The following is a 23,252-nucleotide window of genomic DNA, read 5'->3' as shown; positions in this document are numbered from 1 at the left end:
AATACCAGCAATGCTGGGAAGTTCCCACCTGTACTTCTATCCAGAACTGCCATGCGGAGGCCTGGAGTCCATGGGAATAGAATACAAAGTAGTCCCCTCCTTTACTCGTGACTGGGGTGCCACTGCCGAGAGACCACTGAGAAAGTGTAGACCCTTTGTGGGTTCGAACGTAGAATGACATATGGCTTGGTCCTGTATGATAAGAGGAAGGAAGAATAGTTAAAACAATCTTTGAAAAAGCAACAAGAAAAGAAACCCACCACCCAAACCAGACTACGAAGTTCATACTTTATATCACTTTTAAGACACTCAGTACAAACCTAAAAAAGGTCTGCCAGGTTGGATGTTCAGTGTGTATCAACAAAGGTAAGTAATGAGGTGCAGCAGAAAAGTTATAATGAGAAAACCTGTTTACATCTCGGTCTGGTCATTTAAACATGCAAGAACCTTACCACTCATGAGCCCTTCTTCAGAAATCTAGAGAATAAGCTTCATCTAACCCAAGAGATAACTGCAAAAACTAAAGCAAAAGAACTGACAGGATTTTAATATATCCACATACATTATTAAGACAAACAAATACTGAGGTGAGGGTGGAAGACTAATGGACAAATGTTGCATGTAACAAACACAGAGGGAAAGGGCAAAGCAGATAATCAAACTGTTGTATAAGCTAATAGAGTTAAAGAATATAATTAAACACTGACACACAGATAGTAAAAGGTTAAATAACAGGCAATCAAAACAAAAATATAAACCTTACATGCCAGAAACTACTTTTTTAAAGAGCAAAGACAGCACATCATAGAAAAAACTACAGCAGCTAAAACACACGTAATTATAAATATTGTGTGAAAGTTGAGACCAAAAGTATTATAGTTACACAGTAAAAATAAATGTGAAAAGACCTAACCCAGCTGCTAAAAGAAAAAAAAGTTTAACTTAGCTTACAAAGCTAGACCTAATCACATACTGTATTCCAAGAAACATAAAGAGATTCAGGAAGGGTAAAAATAAAGGTTATTTCAGGCAAGTGGACAGAGTTTTTAAAAAGACAAGAAACATTATTACAGGTAAAACTAGAAATCAATGAAATAGAGAATAGAAGAAATAGACCTAATAATCAAAAATCTGTTATTTTTTTAAATTAACAAGACAACCACTAATTAACCTGATTGGAAAAGAGACAGAGGGAAAGGAGAGTGGAGCAGAGAAAACAAGTATACACAAAGAGAAATAAGAAAAGTAAGCAGAGGTTGTTTAAAAAATCACACATAATCACTCTGCCGCCCTCTGTAAGTTTGAAAACCCACATGAAATGGATATTCTGCTAGGGAAATACAGATTATCAAAACTGATAAGAGATAATAAAGCTGAAGCAGAGATAATAAAGCTAAAGCAAACCAATTTCCCTAGAAAAATTATTAAGAAACTACCCTAAGAAAAAGCACCAGGCCCAGGTGGTTTTAGAGAGGAATTCAAGCCAACTTTTCAACAAAATAGTTCTAATGCACCATAAACTGTTGCAAGAAAATGAAAATTAAGGAAAACTTACCAACTGTTTTTATGATGTGTAACATTCAATACATTAATGATGTATACCTAAATCTGATAAGGACAGTAGCCGCCCACCCCCCCAAAAAAACCCCCATACAACACAAACCAATATCACTCATGAACACTGATGTGGAATTTCTAAATAATATATTTGCAAACAAATCCAACATCACGTTAAGAAAATAATAGCCTATGTATGACCTGGTAGGATACACCATTTATTAAAAGACCCAAGGAAGAAAAATCCCGTCATTAGTTTTATAATGCTAAAAAAGCTTTTCACAAAATTAAAATCCATTCCTTAAAAAAACATTCAAGGAATGACAAGTGATGAATGCTTGTTTAACATGATAAAAAAATATATACCTTAGCCCCAACGTCAATATCTTACATAATAGGAAAACACTAGAGACCTTGGTTCTAATATCAAGAACAAGGTAAGGATGCTCACCATCTCCGCAACTGTTCTATCCTATGCTAGAAACATTAGTTATTTAGACAAATCAATTAGAGGCATAAGAGTTCGTAAAGAAAAATTATTTGCAGATGATATACAGTAGTAAACTATACACCTGAGGTCTGTATTTGTATGGCTCTCGGGCTAAGAATGGTTTTTACGTTTTTAAAGAGTGGTTAACAAACAAAAATATCATGGAGACATATGGCGAAGCCTAAAATACTATCTGGCCCTTTAAATTGTGGCAATTCCTGGTATACCTGGTGAACCCTAGTATCAGTGATTAACTAAAACAAGAAGATTCAGTAAGGTAGCAAGATATAAAATGACATACAGAAGTCAACTGCCTTCATACATAAAAAATATAGCCAGTTTGAGGACATAGTGATAGAGAAAATCCCAATGATAGTAGCAACAAAACCTTTATGGCACTCCTGAAAGACACGAAAGTAGAACTGATCCAACAAATGCAAAAGACATTTCCAGGTTCATGGATAGGGTGATTCAACATTATATGTCAGGTCTCCTTAATTTATAAATTTATTATGATACTCCCCTAAATACCAATTAGCAATATGTTTTATATTAGATGATACTAAAGTTCTAAATACTAAAATTATGGAAAAATAAGCATACAAAAAAATGGCAAGGAAGATTCTAAAAAACAAAAACTACAAAGGATCTTAACCCTCCCAATCATTAAATTATAAAGCTTCTATAATTAAAAGTGTGGTAACTGGTGCACAAACAGACCTGCACACATAACGTCAAAAAATAATTTAAAAAAAAAATGATTTCTTGACATTTGTAATCACAAAACACAGGGCAGTAGGTGTGCAACCTGCCTGCCAGGAATCTGAATTTTACTGGAATTCTCCAAATGGTGCATAAAGGATAGAAAAAGGTTTGAATTTTTCTGTGCTTCCTTTTTATAGGCTGGCATTTAAATAAAATAAAAAATTATTGGCATGAAGAAGAAAACCAGTTAGTGCAAAATAAATTTATTTCTAATTAAAATTTTAAAGCCTAGAAAACAGAAGTATTCACCTTCAGAAGTGTCAGCTAAGGCACTTACTTCCCATAAGTGCTTCATCCCACTGGTTAACTACCAAATATTATGATTTCACTACTACCATCTTGTGTCCTCCAGCTTCCCTCGCTTACAAGATTTTCAAGTCCCTGCTGTGTTAAACTGAATGGAAATACAAAAACCAAACAAGCTACTTGTAGAAGAGAAAGTTCAGTAAAAAGTGGGCAAAGCTGAGGTATATACAGTCAAGTAATTTTGTGTATGGTGTTTGGTAGTGTTCTAATTTCATTCTTTTGCATGTAGCTGTCCAGTTTTCCCAGCACCACTTATTGAAGAGGCTGTCTTTTCTCCATTGTATGCTCTTGCCTCCTTTGTCATAAATTAGGTGCCCATATGTGCATAGGTTTATCTCTGGGCTTTCTATCCTGTACCATTGATCTATATTTCTGTTTTTGTGCCAGTACCATACTTATACAGTCAAATAATTTTTGACAAGGGCACCAAAGCAATTCAGTGAGCAAAGTCTTTTTCAACAGATGGTGCTAGAACAACTGGATATCCATAAAGGAAAAAGGACCTTGACCTCTACCTCACACCATATACAAAAAACTAACTCAAGGTGCATCCCAGGCCTAAACATAAAAGCTTAAAGCTATAAAGTTTCTAAAAGAAAAAGTCTAAATTCATGATCTCTGGGTACGCAAGCTTTTTTGGAAGACACATAACGCATTAATCCTGAAAGAAAAACCTGATAAAATGGACTTCATAAAAATTTAAAACTTCTTCACATCAGAAGACATCATTAAGAAAATGAGTGGGCAAGAAATCTTGATAACACTATAGTTATCTGATAAAGGATTTTATCTAGAATGTATGAACTCCTGTAAGACAACAAGCTCAGTTTTTAAAAGGGAAAAAGACATGAGGAAACAGCAGATGAATGGCCAGTAAGCACTTAGAAAAGTGTTCCACATCTTAATTATCATCAGAGGAATGCAAGAGGTACTACTACTAAACACCCACAAGAAATGATAAAATGAAAAAAAACAGTAAATTCTGATGAGAATGTGGAGTAACTGGAACTCTCGTATACTACTGGTGGGAGTGAAAAATGGAAAAAAACAATTTTAAAAAGTTAAACGTCTGTCCTATGAACCAAACAATTCCACTCTTAGACATTTATCCAAGAGAAGTGGAAAACATATATTCCCAAAAAGCTTTGTACAAGAATGTTCATAATAGCTTTATTCATATTAGCCCCAAACTGGAAACTGCCCAGGTGTCCATCAACAGGAGAATGATAAGCTGTGGTATAGTCATGCACTGAATACTACTCAGCAATGAATAGGAACAAAATAGTGATACTCAAAAACAACACAGCTCAATCTCAAACACATTATGCTTAATGACCAGACACAGAATATTACATACTGGACGATTCCATGTATATGAAGTTTAAGAATGGGCAAATCAAGTCTGTCAATGTAGGAATCAAAGTTGCTTCTCTAGGGCAGGGAGACTTGAGTGTAAGGGAACTTTCTGGGGTGATGGAAATGTTTTGTGTTTTGATAGTGGTTACGTGGGTATATGTATGCTTTTATCAAAACTAATGGAACTGTATAAGATCTGGACATGTCAATGTATGTAAATTAGGCCTTAAAAGACAAACATATATATATATATATGAATGAATAAAAATAAGGAAGGGGGAAAGTTACGTATGAAGATACTTTTCACTCATAAAATCCTGGGCAACTTTCTATCAACCTTTTTTTTTTTAAAAATTAATTTATTTTTGGCTGCATCGGGTCTTCGTTGCTGCACGTGGGCTTTCTCTAGTTGTGGTGAGCAGGGGCTGTTCTTTGCAGTGCGTGGGCTTCTCATTGTGGTGGCTTCTCTTGTTGCAGAGCATGGGCTCTAGGTGTGCGGGCTTCAGTAGTTGTGGCACACGGCTCAGTACTTGTGGCTTGCAGGCTTAGTTGCTCTGCAGCACATGGGATCTTCCTGGACCAGGGCTCAAACCCATGTCCCCTGCACTGGCAGGTGGATTCTTAACCACTGCACCACCAGGGAAGTACCTCAACCTTTTTTTTTAAACTCAGTAATTAAAGTACAGAGTGAACAGTAGCAGGAACTTTTAAAAATGAACTTCCTGTATTAGGGTTCTCTAGAGAAACAGAATAGGATGTGTGGAGAAAGAGAATTATTTTACAGAACTGGCTCATGTAATTGTAGAGGCTGGCAAATCCAAAATCTGCAGTAGGGGCTGGCAGGCTGGAGACTCAGGAAAGAGCTGAATTTGAATTCCTAGGCTGTGCTGGCAAGACTCCCCCTCCTTGGAGGAGGAGAGTCTTTTTTTTTAAGGCCTTCAACTGATTGGATGAAGCCCACCACATTATGGAGAACAGTCTGCTCTACTCAGAATTTACTGATTTAAATTAAATGTCAATCCCATCCAAAAAATACCATCACTGGAAACATCTAGTATGGTGTTTGCTCACATATCTGGGTACCATCTTAAAAAGAAAAAAGCTGACAAATTTAATTTAACTCAACACATTTGAGTGCCCATTATGTGTCAGTGATTTCACTGGGCACCAAGAACAGAAAGATAAGAATCCACCCATGTCTGCCTCCCTTGAATTCTAGTGGACAATACAGACATGAACTAAATAATCATGATACAAGGAGGTCAGCGCTACAATCAAGATATGTACAAAGGAAAGAAAAAGGATAGCAGTTCCTTAGTCTGTTGGAGAAGATGGGAGAGAAATGTCAGCGTAATCTTGGCATTTTGCCAAGGGGAGAAACACAGAGTTTGGGTGGCAGGTAGTAGCAAGAAAATCTCTCTCTCACCAGGAGTGAGTATGTGTTTGACTGGACAGAAAGGGGCAGTTGGATGTAGCTAAGGAATGCATCAAGGGAAGTGCTGAAAAAAGTTTAAATGGGTACCTGGGCCAAACTACCAAAGACCAAACATGCTTTGCCAAAGAACTTGGATGTATTCTGCAGCAACAGGAAATCATTAAAAGTTCTTTAAGCAGGAAAGTGACGTGATCAAATGTATTTTTGAAAAATAATATTAGAGACAAGACTCAGAAGCCAGAACACCAGTTGAGAAGCTCAAGGAGCTAACTACTAGTTTTAAACATAGTAAATATACCAAGAAAGGTAAATAAAGTCACACTGTCTACTAATGCCAGGCCAAATGCTGTTTTGGATCTACCTGACAACTAATATCTGACACTAAAAGTTTTTCAATAAAGCTCCTTAAAAATTATAATCTGCCTCAATTTGTTTTTAGAAACACTATAAGCTCTCAAGTTGCTGGTCATGATAATAAATCTGAGGGGAAAAAAGCTCACATGCAACATATTATAAAGTTTAAGAAGTGAAAGAGAAAGAAGAAAAAAAAAACTTGTCTGACTTACCCATTGCTTCAAAGGTCAATTTTACAGAATCCCAGGGAGGGAAGGATTGGGAATATTACATTATAAAGCATCTGTACTACCCATGAAGCAGTATAGTGTTATTTAAAGTAAACTTATTGAAAGCTCTAAACCACTTAAAATAATTTTTAACAAATATAATCAAAATGCTAATATATCAGTTTTATCAAACAAGTATAATTGCTATGTGCCTAAAAAGCAGACCAAAATAGGTGAGGCAAAAACTGACAGAATGGAAAGAGAAAAAGACAAATTCACCATTATAGTTGGAGACTTCAACAACACTTTACAGTAACTGACAAATCCAGCAGGCAGAAAATCAGTAAGGGTATATAGTTGAACTAAAACACCACCATCAAAAACATTCATAGAACTTCATCCAAAACCAGAATACACATTCTTTTCAAGCTCACATGGAACATTCACCAAGAGAGACCGTATCCTGCACCATAAAACACACCTCAACAAATTTAGAATAGAAATCATATAAAGTATGCTCTCAGACTACAATGAAATTGTAGAAATAAATATTGAAAAACAGCTGGAAAATTCAAAATATTTGAAGATTAAAGAACATACTTCTAAATAACAAATGAGTCAAAGAAGCCTCAAGAGAAATTTTTAAGTAAATTGAACTAAAATTTTAAATTTGTGAGATGCAGCCAAAATAGAGCTTAGGGGGAAAAATATAGCATTGAATGCATACATTAGAAAAGATGATCTAAAGTCAATAATCTAAGCTTCCACTTTAATAAGCTAGAAAAAGAAGAGTATTTAAATCCAAACTAAGCAGAAAAAAAGAAATACTTAAAAATAGGGCAGAAATTAATGAAATTGAAATAGGAAGTCAATAGAGAAAAATCAATAGAACCAAAAACTGGTTCTTTGAAAAGATCAATAAAATTGATAAACCTCTAGCCAAGCTAAGAGAAAAAGAGAGAAGGCACAGATTACTAATCTCAGAAATGAAAGAGGTGACATCACTACAGATCCCATGGGCAGTAAAAGGATAACAAAAGAATATTATGAACACTGTAGGCCCCGAAATTTGAAAACCCAGATGAAACAGACCAATTCCTTCAAAGACACAACCTGCCAATACACACACAAGAAGAAACAGACAATCTGAAATAGTCCTTTATTTATTAAACAAAATTGAATCAATAATTAATGACCTTCCAAAACAGAAAGAATCAGGCCCAGATGGGTTTGCTAGTGCATTTCACCAAACATTTAAGGAAGAAATTATACAAACTCTCTACAATCTCCTCCAGAAGAAGACAGAAGCAGAAGGAACACTTTCTAACTAATTCTGTGAGGCCAGCATTACTCTTAACACCAAAACCACACAAAGACATTACAGGAAAACTTAAAGATTAGTACTCCTTCATAAACACAGACGTAAAAATCCTCAACATAATATTAGAAAATCAAATCCAACAACGTATAAGAAGAATTATACACTATGACCAAGTAGAATTTATTCCAGGTATGTGAGATTGGTTCAACATTTAAAAATCAAGTAATGTAATGCATGATATCAACATGCTAAAGAAGAAAAACCACATGATCATATCAAAAGACAGAAAAGTATTTGACATAATCCAACATTCATTCAGAATAAAACTCTTAGCAAACTAAAAATAGATGGGAACTTCCCCAACCTGATCTGAAGAACATCTACAGAAAAGCTACAGCTAACATCATACTCAGTTGGTAAGAAAGCTTTCCCATTAAGATCAGGAACAAGGCAAGGATGACCCCTCTCACCACTCATTTTTAAAATCATACTGGAAGTCCTAGCTAATGCCATGAGATAAGAAAAGGAAATAAAAAGTATAAAGATTGGAAAGGAAGAAATAAAACTGTCTTTGTTTGCAAATGACATGATCATCTAGGTAGAAAATCCAGAAGAATCAACTAAAAAAATCCTGGAACTAATAAACAATTATAGCAAGGTTGCAGGATACAAGGTTAACATACAAAAGTTAATTGCTTTCCTATATACCAGCAATGAACAATACTATTTACATTAGCACCTCAAAAACGACATACTTAGGTATAAATCTCACAAAATATGTACAAGATCTGTATGAGCAAAACTGTGAAACTACAAAAAAAAAAATCAAATAAGATACAAATAAATGGAGAGGCATTCCATGTCATGGATAGGAAGAGTCAATAATGATGTCATTTCCCCAAACTTGATCCACAGGTTCAATGCAATTCCAATCAAAATCCCAAAAAGTTATTTTGTGGGTATTGACAAACTGATATATGGAAAGACAAAAGACAAGCAATAGTCAGTATACTGAAGAGAAACAAAGTCGGAAGACTGATATACCCAACTTCAAGAAATACTATAAAGTTAAAGAGATCAAGACAGTGCAGTAATGGGAAAAGAATAGAGAAATAGATGAGTAGAACAAAATACAGAGCCCAGAAATAGCCCCACACAAATATAGTCAACTGATCTTTGACAAAGAAAGAAAGGCAACTCAGTGGAGACAGGATAGTCTTCAACAAATGGTACTGGAACAACTGGAAATCCACATGCAAAAAAATGAATCTAGACACAGACCTTATACCTTTCACAAAAATTAATTCAAAATATATCACACACCTAAGTGTAAAAGGCAGAATTTTAAAACTTCTAGAAGGTAACATTAGAGAAAATCTAGACACCCTGGGTTTGGCAATGATTTTTAGACACAACACCAAAAGCATGTTCCATAAAACAAAAGTGATTAAGTTGGACTTCAATAAATTAAAACTTATGCTCTACAAAAAACACTGTTAAGACATGAAAATACAAGCCAAACTGGGAGAAAGTATTTGTAAAACACTTACATGATAAAGGACTTATACCCATATATACAAAAAACTCTTAAATATCAACAATAAGAAAACAAAATTAATAAACAGACAAAAAGATCTGAATAGACACCTTACCAAAGAAGTTATACAGATGGCAAATAAGTATGAAAAGCTGCTCAACATCATATGTCATTAGGGAATTGCAAATTAAAACAATAATAAGATACCACTACGTATCTATAAGAATGACTAGAATCCGAGATTGGTTCAAGATGGCGGAGTAGAAGGACGTGTTCTCACTCCCTCTTGTGAGAGCACCGGGGTCACAGCTAACTGCTGAAGTCGTCGACAGGAGGACACTGGAACTCACCAAAAAGGACACCCCACATCCAAAGACAAAGGAGAAGCCACAATGAGATGGTAGGAGGGGTGCAATCACAATAAAATCAAATCCCATAACTGCTGGGTGGGTGACTCACAAACTGGAGAACACTTATACCACAGAAGTCCACCCACTGGAGTGAAGGTTCTGAGTCCCACGTCAGGCTTCCCAACCTGGGGGTCCGGCAACAGGAGGAGGAATTCCTAGAGAATCAGACTTTGAAGGCTAGCGAGATTTGACTGCAGGACTTCGACAGGACTGGGGGAAACAGAGACTCCACTCTTGGAGGGCACACACAAAGTAGTGTGCGCATTGGGACCCAGGGGAAGGAGCAGTGACCCCCACGGGAGACTGAACCAGACCTACCTGCTAGTGTTGGAGGGTCTCCTGCAGAGGCGGGGGGTGGCTGTGTCTCACCATGAGCACAAGAACACTGGCAGTGGAAGTTCTGGGAAGTACTCCTTAGCGTGAGCCCTCCCAGAGTCCGCCATTAGCCCCACCAAAGAGCCCAGGTAGTCTCCAGTGTTGGGTCGCCTCAGGCCAAACAACCAACAGGGAGGGAACCCAGCCCCACCCATCAGCAGACAAACTGATTAGTTTTACTGAGCTCTGCCCACCAAAGCAACAGCCAGCTCTACCCACCACCGGTCCCTCCCATCAGGAAACCTGCACAAGCCTCTTAGATAGCCTCATCCACCAGAGGGCAGACAGCAGAAGCAAGAAGAACTACAATCCTGCAGCCTGTGGAACAAAAACCACATTCACAGAAAGACAGACAAGATGAAAAGGCAGAGGGCTATGTACCAGATGAAGGAACAAGATAAAACCCCAGAAAAACAACAAAGTGGAGATAGGCAACCTTCCAGAAAAAGAATTCAGAATAATGATAGTGAAGATGATCCAGGACCTTGGAAAAAGAATGGAGGCATAGATTGAGAAGATGCAAGAAATGTTTAACAAAGCCCTAGAAGAATTAAAGAACAAACAAACAGAGATGACCAATACAATAACTGAAAACTAGAAGGAACAATAGAATAACTGAGGCAGAAGAACGGATAAGTGACCTGGAAGACAGAATGGTGGAATTCACTGCCGCAGAACAGAATAAAGAAAAAAGAATGAAAAGAAATGAAGACAGCCTAAGAGACCTCTGGGACAACATTAAATGCAACAACATTCGCATTATAGGGGTCCCAGAAGGAGAAGAGAGAGAGAAAGGACCCAAGAAAGTATCTGAAGAGATTATAGTCGAAAACTTCCCTAACACGGGAAAGGAAATAGCCACCCAAGTCCAGGAAGCGCAGAGAGTCCCATACAGGATAAACCCAAGGAGAAACACAGTAATCAAATTGGCAAAAATTAAAGACAAAGAAAAATTATTGAAAGCAGCAAGGGAAAAACAACAAATACCATGCAAGGGAACTCCCATAAGGTTAACACCTGATTTCTCAGCAGAAACTCTACAAGCCAGAAGAGAGTGGCATGACATATTTAAAGGGATGAAAGGAAAGAACCTACAACCAAGATTACTCTACCCGGCAAGGATCTCATTCAGATTTGATGGAGAAATCAAAAGCTTTACAAACAACCAAAAGCTAAGAGAATTCAGCACCACCAAACCAGCTCTACAACAAATGCTAAAGGAAGTTATCTAAGTGGGAAACACAAGGCAAGAAAAGAACCTACAAAAACAAACCCAAAACAATTAAGAAAATAGTAATAGGAACATACATATCGATAATTACCTTAAACATGAATGGATTAAATGCTCCCACCAAAAGACACAGGCTTGCTGAATGGATACAAAAACAAGACCCATATATATGCTGTCTACAAGAGACCCACTTCAGACCTAGGGACACATACAGACTGAAAGTGAGGGGATGGAAAAAGATATTCCATGCAAATGGAAATCAAAAGAAAGCTGGATAGACTTTAAAATAATGTTACAAGAGGCAAGGAAGGACACTACAAAATGATCAAGGGATCAATCCAAGAAGATATAACAATTATAAATATCTATGCACCCAACATAGGAGCACCTCAATACATATGGCAAATGCTAACAGCTATAAAAGAGGAAATCGACAGTAACACAATAATTGTGGGGGATTTTAACACCTCACTTACACCAATGGACAGATCATCCAAACAGAAAATTAATAAGGAAACACAAGCTTTAAATGACACAATAGACCAGAAAGATTTAATTGATATTTATAGGACATTCCATCCAAAAGCAGCAGATCACACTTTCTTCTCAAGTGTGTATGGAACATTCTCCAGGATAGATCACATCTTGGGTGACAAATCAAGCCTAAGTAAATTTAAGAAAATTGAAATAAATTTCAAGCATCTTTTCTGACCACAATGCTATGAGATTAGAAATCAATTACAGGAAAAAAAATGTAAAAACCACAAACACATGGAGGCTAAACAATACCTTACTAAATAACCAAGAGATCACTGAAGAAATCAAAGAGGAAATCAAAAAATACCTAGAGACAAATAACAATGAAAACACAATGATCCAAAACCCATGGGATGCAGCAAAAGCAGTTCTAAGAGGGAAGCTGATAGCAATACAAGCCTACCTCAGGAAACAAGAAGCATCTCAAATAATCTAACCTTACACCTTTTAGGAACTAGAGAAAGAGGAACAAACAAAACCCAAAGTTAGCAGAAGGAAAGAAATCATAAAGATCAGAGCAGAAATAAATGAAATAGAAACAAAGAAAACAATAGCAAAGATCAATAAAACTAAAAGCTGGTTCTTTGAGAAGATAAACAAAATTGATAAGCCATTAGCCAGACTCATCAAGAAAAAGAGGGAGAGGACTCAAATAAATAAAATCAGAAATGAAAAAGGAGAAGTTACAACAGACACCGCAGAAATACAAAGCATCCTAAGAGACTACTACTACAAGCAACTCTATGCCAATAAAATGGACAACCTGGAAGAAATGGACAAATTCTTAGAAAGGTATAATGTTCCCAGACTGAACCAGGAAGAAATGGAAAATATGAACAGACCAGTCGCAAGTAATGAAATTGAAACTGTGATTTAAAATCTTCCAACAAACAAAAGTCCAGGACCAGATGGCTTCACAGGTGAATTCTATCAAAAATTTAGAGAAGAGCTAACACCCATCCTTCTCAAACTCTTCCAAAAAATTGCAGAGAAAGGAACACTCCAAAACTCATTCTATGAGGCCACCATCACCCTGATGCCAAAATGAGACAAAGATACTACAAAAAAAGATAATTACACACCAATATCACTGATGAATATAGATGCAAAAATCCTCAACAAAATACTAGCAAACAGAATCAACAACACATTAAAAGGATCATACACCATGATCAAGTGGGATTTATCCCAGGGATGCAAGGATTCTTCAGTATATGCAAATCAGTCAATGTGATACACCATATTAACAAATTGAAGAATAAAAACCATATGATCATCTCAATAGATGCAGAAAAAGCTTTTGACAAAATTCAACACCCATTTATGATAAAAACTCTCCAGAAAGTGGGCAAAGATGCAACCTACCTCAATATAATAAAGGCCATATATGACAAACCCACAGCAAACATCATTCTCAATGGTGAAAAACTGAAAGCATTTCCTCTAAGATCAGGAAGAAGACAAGGATGTCCACTCTCACCACTATTATTCAACATAGTTTTGGAAGTCCTAGCCACGGCAATCAGAGAAGAAAAAGAAATAAAAGGAATACAAATTGGAAAAGAAGAAGTAAAACTGTCACTGTTTGCAGATGAGATGATACTATACAAAGAGAATCCTAAAGATGCCACCAGAAAACTACTAGAGCTAATCAATGAATTTGGTAAAGTTGCAGGATACAAAATTAATCCACAGAAATCTCTTGCATTCCTATATACTAATGATGAAAAATCTGAAAGAGAAATTAAGGAAACCCTCCCATTTACCATTGCAACAAAAAGAATAAAATACCTAGGAATAAGCCTACCTAGGGAGACAAAAGACCTGTATGCAGAAAACTATAAGACACTGATGAAAGAAATTAAGGATGATACCAACAGATGGAGAGATATACCATGTTGTTGGATTGGAAGAATCAATATTATGAAATGACTATACTACCCAAAGTAATCTTCAGATTCAATGCAATCCCCATCAAATTACCAATGGCATTTTTTACAGAACTAGAACAAATAATCTTAAAATTTGTATGGAGACACAAAAGACCCCGAAAAACCAATGGAGTCTTGAGGGAATAAAACGGAGCTGGAGGAATCAGACTCCCTGACTTCAGACTATACTACAAAGCTACAGTAATCAAGATAATATGGTACTGGCACAAAAACAGAAATATAGATCAGTGGAACAGGATAGAAAGCCCAGAGATAAACCCATGCACCTATGGTCAACTACTCTATGACAAAGGAGGCAAGGATACACAGTGGAGAAAAGACAGTCTCTTCAATAAGTGGTGCTGGGAAAACTGGACAGCTACATGTAAAAGAATGAAATTAGAACACTTCCTAACACCATACACAAAAATAAACCCAAAATGGATTAGAGACCTAAATGTGAGACCAGACACTATAAAACTCGTAGAGGAAAACATAGGAAGAACACTCTTTGACATAAATCACAGCAAGATCTTTTTTGATCCACCTCCTAGAGTAATGGAAATAAAAACAAAAATAAACAAATGGGACCTAATGAAACTTAAAAGCTTTTGCAAAGCAAAGGAAACTACAAACAAGAGGAAAAGACAACCCTCAGAATAGGAGAAAATATTTGCAAATGAATCAACGGACAAAGGATTAATCTCCAACATATATAAACAGCTCATGCAGCTCAATATTAAAAAAACAAACAACCCAATCCAAAAATGGGCAAAAGACCTAAATAGACATTTCTCCAAAGAAGACATACAGATGGCCAAGAAGCACATGAAAAGCTGCTCAACTCACTAATTATTAGAGACATGCAAATCAAAACTACAATGAGGTATCACCTCACTCCTGTTAGAATGGGCATCATCAGAAAATCTACAAACAACAAATGCTGGAGAGGGTGTGGAGAAAAGGGAACCCTCTTGCACTGTTGGTGGGAATGTAAATTGATACAGCCACTATGGAGAACAGTATGGAGGTTCCTTAAACTAAAAATAGAATTACCATATGACTCACCAATCCCACTACTGGGCATATATCCAAAGAAAACCATAATTCAAAAAGACACATGCACCCCAATGTTCATTGCAGCACTATTTACAATAGCCAGGTCATGGAAGCAACGTAAATGCCCATCGACAGACGAATGGATAAAGAAGATGCGGTACATATATACAATGGAATATTACTCAGCCGTAAAAAGGAACAAAATTGGGTCATTTGTAGAGACGTGGATGGATCTAGGGACTGTCATACAGAGTGAAGTAAGTCAGAAAGAGAAAAACAAATATTGTATATTAACGCATATATGTGGAACCTAGAAAAACGGTACAGATGAACCGGTTTGCAGGGCAGAAATTGAAACACAGATGTGGAGAACGTACTTATGGACACCAAGTGGGGAAAGTGGCGGGGGGTGGCGGTGGTGGTGTGATGAATGGGGCGATTGGAATTGACATGTATACACTGATGTGTATAAAATGGATGACTAATAAGAACCTGCTGTATAAAAAAATAAATAAATTTTAAAAATTAAAAAAAAAAGAATGGCTAATATCCAAAACACTAACAGCACCAAATGCTGGTGAGAATGTAGAGCAACAGGAACTCACATTCATTGCTGGTGGGAATTCATACTGCCTTTGGAAGACACTTCGGCAGTTTCTTACGAAGGTAAATATAAGCTTACTATACAGTCCAGCAATTGCACTCCTAGATATTTATCCAAATGAGTTGAAAACTTATTCTACACAAAAATCTGCACACAAATGTGTATAGAAGCTTTACTCACAACTGCCAAAAACTGGAAGCAACCAAGATGTTCCTCAGTAGGTCAGAAGATAAACAAACTGTGGTACATTCACAGCAATAAAAAGAAATGAGCTATCAAGCCACTAAAAGACATAAAGGCACCTTAAATGAAAATTACTAAACAAAAGAAGCCAATCCGAAAAGGCTACAAAGTATAATTCCAGCTATACGATATTCTGGAAAAGGCAAAACAATGGAGACAGTAAAAAGATCAGTGGTTGCCAGAGGGAGGAAGGAGAGAGGGGTGAATAAGTGGAGACAGGGGATTTGAGGGCAGTGAATCTATTCTGTATGATACTGTAATAGTAGATACATGACCATATGCATCTGTCAAAACCCATAGAACTAAACAACACAAAGAGTGAACTAAGTCTAATGTAAACTAAGGACTTTAGTTAATAATAATGTATCAATGTAGGCTCATCAATTGTAAGAGATGTACCATACTTAATGCAAAAGGGATAATAATAAGGGAAGCTGGGGGGTAGAAGGGACAATAGGGAAATCTCTGTACTTTCTGGTCAATTTTTCTGTAAACTTAAAACTACTCTAAAAAATAAAGTCTATTAAATTTTCTTTTAAAAATCATAACCAGCTTCAATTGCTTTTAAAAACACCAAGTTCTTCCTAAGTTGCTGGTCACTATTATACATTTGAGGGAAAAAATATACATGCATATTAAAATTTTTAAGAAGTGACAGAGAGAAGAAAAAACTATCATATGACTTACCTGTTACTTCAAAGGTCAGCTTTACAGAATCCCAGGGTGTCTGTTCTTTGGATACAAGTCTGAAATGAGCAGGTTCTTTTGGAGAAACTTCTGGGGCAGGAAGATACCAGTTTTTCCTATTTGGAAAGGTAACTTCAATATTCAGGTTGCTTTATTAGTTGATTTTGAGCTATAATTCATGGACGTGCTCAGAATATAATAAACACATAAACTGATGGATATGATAAACACTGTCAGTTTCTCTGAGGCCCAGGTTATTGTGTAATAAAACCTTCCCAAAGATAAGAACAAGGATCCTAGGTGATCTTGATTCCACTACCCATCCTATTTCTTCTCATCCATTCCTTCACTGCCAAACCATAAAAACTTCCCAGAAATAAAACAATTTGAAATTGACTTAGCTGCTTGCTATCTGTTAGACCAGTTAAGAGGGCTACACTTTCTAACTATTCAGCTTTCTAGAGGAAAGACTTCCTATTTGAAAAAGCAAAATTTGGGGGAGAATAAAAAACTTCTGAGTGCTTTATCCCACAAAGAAATACAACTTTTGTAGTGATATTAAAAAAAAAAAGTATAAACAGCACTCAACTTCTGTGTTAACCAGTTTAAATAATAAAGTACTGATACACTGATAGGACTTGAGAACAAACTAACCGCCAACTAAAAGCAGAAAAGTAATGAACCAACCTGATGAGAAAGTGCACTGGAAGATACCAAGGGAAACCACATAGGGGTGCGTTCTCCTCACAGTGAGCTCGGATGGTATCGTTGATCTCGGGAATGTGAGGTGTTATGTGAGACATTCCGGTATAATCAAACCCGTTGATCCATATTCCAGAGTCTCGTTTAACTACATTTCCATCCAAGTCATGAAATGTTCTAGTCACATGCTGAAAAGAACAAGACTAATGAGGAAACTACTGTTTGAACTCCTTCACCCACATCCCCACTCCAGATTAACAGAAATGACTAAATGACAATACCAAGAAATGATGAGGCTACTGAGCAATAGGAACCCACCGCTGGCACAATCACTTTAGGAGGCTGCTTGGCATTACCTAATAAAGTTAACATGCGCATACCCTTCAAGCCAGCAACTCCACTCCTGAATATGGACCTTAGATAAACTCTTGCAAGGTACAAAAGTGTTGGTTCAGCATTGTCCATATTAGCAAAAACTGGAAACAACCCAACTGTTCATTAACAGTAGAATGGGCAAATAAATTGGGGCATCATCCTATGACAGAAGTCTATTCAGCAATGAAAAATAATGAACTACAGTGACACAAATCAACCTGGAAGACTCTGACATGCTGTTGGGCAATAAAAAGCAAGCCACCAAAAAGTATATGGTACGGCTTTACCTGTAAGAAGCTCAAAAACAGGCAAAACTATATGTTGTTGTTTAGCGATTAATACATATGTGGTAAAATAATGATTAACTCCAACCTTTAAGATAGTCAGTACTTTGGGGGGTGGTAAGAGGGAGAGGAGCAAAAGAGTTGGGATTAAGAAGGGCATACTGAGGTTTTCTAAGGTACAGCTAATGATCTTTTAAACTCAGTAGATACTCACATGATTATTTTATTATTTCTTTCAAATATATTTCTATATTTAAATTTCATATAAAATTTTTCTGAAAACCTACTATTTCAGATATAAGAGACATGAAAACTAGAACTCCTAAAAGTCCTAAAAGGACTTAAATACATTCTAAAAGAAATACACACACATTTCTCTTTCGGGGTGTTACATGCTAATTCATGTGCAGAGAAAAATAGGAATCACAGCTCACCACTAGATGACAGACCTGTGCCTAACAGAATTCTATGAAAAGGCACCATGCTCCATCTGGAATAGCTCTATTAACAACGGAAACCAGCCTGAAGAATATCAAACAGGAAAAGAAAAAGGATTGCAAAGGGCAGGGGTAAACCACAGCCCACAGGTCAAATGGCCCACTGCCATTTTTATAAATAAAGCTTTATTAAAACATGGCCACATTCATCTGCAGGTATCATCTATGGCTCCTTTCACTCTGTAGAAACAGAGTAGCTGCAACAGAGACCACATGGCTGGCAGAGCCTAAAATATTTATTTTCTGGCCCTTTATAGGAAAAGTTTGTCAACTTCTGGCACTGGGGAAGAAGAGAACCCCAAAACAAATCAGAACAAGAGTTTTTAAAAATAAAAATCTAGCTTTTCCTATTGACTACTGATGTGATTGTAAAATTTGTCGCATAAAACGTATCACTGTGTCCTACAGGACTGGAAACAAAAACAAGGAATAGTTGGCTCTTTCTCAAAATCTCCTCTCTGATATTTAAGTTCAAATATATTATTACTACTTACTCAAGTCCTTGAATAATTATCTAGGTTATGACTCTTGGCTTTTCTGTTTGGCCACTCCATTCCCTCTAACAGAGAGGAAGACTGGAAAAAAGGTGACTTAAGTTCTTTTTCCTGTTTTAACACCAGCTCTAAAAAGTTTGCAGAAAAACCTGAAATCTAAGAAAGTTCTAAATCTTTTATTAATATCTAAGTTATTATATTTTCACTGTCACATTACCTTGAACATTACCTAAGATCAATCTTACCACATTTTAAAGAATCTGTTTCATTTTGCCAGTTGACAGGAGGTCATATTTTTACTCAGCCCACAGACATTATTACAGTCTGTACTTCTGACAGCTCATTATTCCATGATACATATTTGCTCTCGTTTTTCCAAGTAGGTACATTTTTGTAATTTGAACAGTAATAAGAGCAACAAGCAGACATTTCCGATTCAGGCTCTTAGGAGAAGTGTTTCTAGCTGATAAGAATGCCTCTTGATGGTCGGTCTTTTCCTCACTGCCTTACACAAAATAGTCGAGGTACAACTAACAGGTCAACAGTAGAAAAGTCACTTATGTGTTTCGAGCTTCACTGTTGACTAGTAAGCTCAAAACACCATAAGCCTTTCCTCTCCAGGATCTCAAACAGCTCACGCAAAATCGCTCTTACCTGAAGGAACACTCTCTTTGGCTTTGGACTGGCAGGGTTGGAGCTGTATGGGAAAAAAGTTCCACTGCAAACAAGGAGGAATGCAATTGTACATACCAAAGTTAAAGTTAGCATAGTTCTTTTTGTGCTTTTGGCAAGGTAGATGAAGTTAATCTAAAACACAAAACACAAAAATAGAAAAATTACCATTGGCAGAAAGGTGGCTTTACTGACTTTACTTTGTAACAGGTATTGTCAGACAGATAATAAAGGACATGTATCAGCATGTGCTACCATACTCCAACTCCCAGTACACAAAGCACTAATTATAAGGGATTTCCATCACAAGTCAGAGCCTAAATAAATGAGAGATGCCCCCATCTGCATGATGGTGCCTTTCTGACAGGCAGCCAGACAGTAAGAGGGAAAAAGGAAACTGAGACGGTGTCTCTGCTCAGTCAGCCAAGAGACTAGAGGATGTACATCCACCATCAGTCAAACCATGACCTTATTTTATTTCCGATTCTATCAAACCCTGTAAGTTAACTGCACAGCAGACACTATTTGGGTTGTACCAAACATCATGACATCAGGCTTTTATTAAAGAACCAGAGGTAAGCTTTTAAGCAAGTAAGTAGGCCTATTTCAACAAAACTCAAGTTCTAATAATGCTTTCATAATGTGCCTATGTGCTGGATTCATCTTTTAGATGCACCTTCAAGACTCTGCCTGTGGACCTGCACATAAGGAAAAACTGCAATAAAAGTAATTCTGCACCTGAGACTAACACAATATTGTAAATCAACTTATAGTTCACTTGGAAAAAAACCCAAAAAACTATGAAAATTGAAACCAGGGAAAAAAGGTAATTCTGCCCTTGTCACTGCAGAGTTAACCAAGGCCAACACAATCAAAATAACAAATCTGAACTTGGGCAGGAAAAGCAAGTGGCTCAGTCTCAAGATGGGCATCCAGGAAGTCCTAAATATGCTTATATTAATTTTTAAATTGTAATAAAATCACTGAATTAAAAATTGCGAGGGACACATGATTATAGAATATGTCCACAGATCCCTTAGGGGTTCTGAAGGAGCCACTTTGAGAAACAATGACCTAGTCCCTGCTCCCCCTTTTGCCTTCTCCCCCTTATTGCCCACCCTCCAGGGTCAATATGTAGAAAAGTGAAGAACATAAATGTGAAAATATTTATACTGAGATGAAAATGAAAAATTAAGCAGATATTCATAACCTACCATATACTCTACTATATGAAACTAAGAGATTTTATATCTACAGTGTAACAATATGCCAACCAGGGTAATCTCCAGCAAAACAGTACTGGTCTTAAGTCGAAGATCTTAATGTTTTTACACTGAAGGATAGAAATAAGACAAAGTACCCAAGGATTTATGGCAGTGAGTTAGCAAAACACAATTTGTTACCCTGTCGGTCGCTCTTTCTCCTAACAGTAACAATATTTAAAATGTGGCTCCTTAGAACAGTGTCAAATATCCTGCCAAGTAATGAGTTTCACCTCCACTGGTTAAGTTTAGGTATACAGAGTCGTTTGGGTCCAAATAAAACCTCCCTGTCATAATGCTGTGGTTCCTGCCATTCGCAACCCTGTTGCTACCCAAAGTTGTCCTACAACTTCAGGTTAAGCTACAGTTTCCACATCCATATTTTCTCTTCTCCAGGTCATGAGGCTCATCTTCTGCCTCTTCCACCCACCTTCTGGAAGAGGTTTGGTAATGGTGATAAATGAAAAGGTGATCAGAGTGGGAGAGAAGGAAGAAGAGAATGGCCTCAGTGACAATGTGTTTGGATCCCACTGTATTAAATTTTACTGTCTTTTGTCTTAAATGTTACATCTGATATCACTCTAGGTTCCGAAATGGGTGTGAAATAAAATGAAGAGAAGCGTGAAAAGGGACTATGAAGTGTCCAATGTGTGCTAGCTCTTTCTCTGTTTCTCTCTGAGAATCTCCTCCTGATCCCACTCCTATCAGCAGTCTCATTTAATCAATATAACCATGATGGCCCCAGCACAGGATAACCCCAGGAAACCTGTTAACCGATCATTTGACAGCAATTTAATTACTTCCTAGCAAATATATTTAATAAATCCCCAAGGACTAAAAGACAAGCTCTCTGAAGTGTGCATTGTGGTTCAATTCTCCATTACTCAAGGAGAAAAGTCTCACTCTATTAAAAAGCCACTATCTGTAACACAGCTACACATAAATAAGAAAATAGCGAAGAGAATGATAACCCACAGCATCAAAGGGCAGCAGAGTTATTTCACATTATAATGAACATTAAATGAGGGTTTAAAGTATTCCAAGAGCCACTCTCCAAAAGTAGTTTAGAAGGTAATAAACTTTAATCTACTTGCTTACGGTTTCCAAGATTTCCATGCTTTTGGGGTCATTTTCAATTTCCACAGTGAAGTTTTCAGGGTTCATTTTGTCCCCTTCCCTATGGAACAGAACTGAAATGCCCCATATTCTGATCATCTTTTATGAGCATCAATAGCTTTCATTCATTGACTATGATTTAAATACACTGCAGGGGGTGGGGGGGGGTCCAGTTCATAACTTAGCTGACTCTAGATTACAACCTAATCTACATGTGATGAAACTACATCTCCTTTAGTCCTCACAACAGCAAACCATCTATTAAGATATACAGAGGATTTAAAGGCTTAATATTAAAACCAAAAGAAGTAAACCCTGAAGGCAACAAAGAACATTTTAGAATTTTCCATCTATCCCTGCAAATACCGGTAAGGACTAAATCATAATATTAAAAGTGAAATGGCTGCAATGCTCAGATTTGTTTCAGAACTAGTACAGCTGATCTCAAACAATAGCGTGCATAAGAATTACTCTACAGGGCTGTATACGCAGTCATACACACAGCTATTTATTTGCTATTTAAGGGACTACCATGGACAGTGCTGACCACGCACGTGGTACTTTTATCTGCTGTCCCTGGACCCTAGTCCCCACATGAGATGCCCTTTACTATATCAGTGTGAAAAAGCGCACTCTTCTCTCCATGAAGGGAAGAGCTATAATAGTCATAGCTACTTTTTCTATTTGGTACCCTAGCCTCAAATCTCAGAGTGTACCTACGGGTATTCAATAAATACTTCTTACTCTTAAGGACTGCAATGAAAAGAGCCACAAAACAGCAGCCAGGCCAGAGTCCTGGAGAGTGCCGACACCACGCCAAGGGCAGGACTCTGCCTGGAGCTTGCTCTAACAGAGGGCAGTCTGGTTGTCAACTCTGCGTCATGTCTTTTCTTCCCTCTGGAGAGTCCCAGGGAGGAGAAGCAGGGATGGCACAGGTAGGACTCTCCCTGCGAGGGCAGAACACTGATACAGTAAAATGACAAGGCCTGTAACATGTATTCATTACTCGGTAAAGGAAGGCATGTTTGGGTGTCGTAAGTGTATGTCACTCGAGGACACAGACTTAATCAGTGACCTTGGCTGTGCCAGCAGCAAGGCAGGTGAACGACAAGGGAAAACTCCTCATCAGAATTAGTCTTTCTTCACTAGCTCTAACAGCACCAATGAAACTACCATGTATTTATTAACATTTTCCTCTAATTAGTAAGTTCAAAACACACTCTAAGAATTCACCACTAAGCAATCTCTACCAATTCTCACTTGGTATTCGTTCCACACATTCAAATTCAGGTAGTTTGAAAGCTATTTGAAAAGAAGTATAATCAGAGGATTTGGGAGGATGAGGAAGCAAAATTAACAACAAAACCGCCCTTCTACATTTTCTGCCCATACCGAACCCACAATATGCAGAGTCATTCACCATTTCTTTTGCTTAAGAGTAGA

At 37.1% G+C, this 23,252-nt stretch overlaps 1 protein-coding gene across 1 annotated transcript in view; it reads right to left on the bottom strand.

Annotated features, from left to right (window-relative positions):
* Positions 1-23,252, bottom strand: part of ERMP1 (endoplasmic reticulum metallopeptidase 1) — a 52,737-nt gene that overhangs the window by 3,576 nt on the left and 25,909 nt on the right. The window contains exons 11-14 of the mRNA XM_082404374.1: positions 19,414-19,566; positions 17,095-17,297; positions 16,408-16,523; positions 29-192 (exon numbers count right to left, since the gene is read on the bottom strand). Of these exons, the coding sequence (XP_082260500.1) occupies positions 29-192; positions 16,408-16,523; positions 17,095-17,297; positions 19,414-19,566 (636 nt within the window). The remainder of the gene's footprint in view (positions 1-28; positions 193-16,407; positions 16,524-17,094; positions 17,298-19,413; positions 19,567-23,252) is intronic.

Source organism: Balaenoptera borealis, assembly GCF_965194805.1.
Source record: "Balaenoptera borealis genome assembly, chromosome: 8".
Classification (NCBI taxonomy): domain Eukaryota; kingdom Metazoa; phylum Chordata; class Mammalia; order Artiodactyla; family Balaenopteridae; genus Balaenoptera; species Balaenoptera borealis.
Note: the sequence above shows the minus strand (reverse complement) of the source record. Positions and strands in the feature narration are given on the sequence as shown.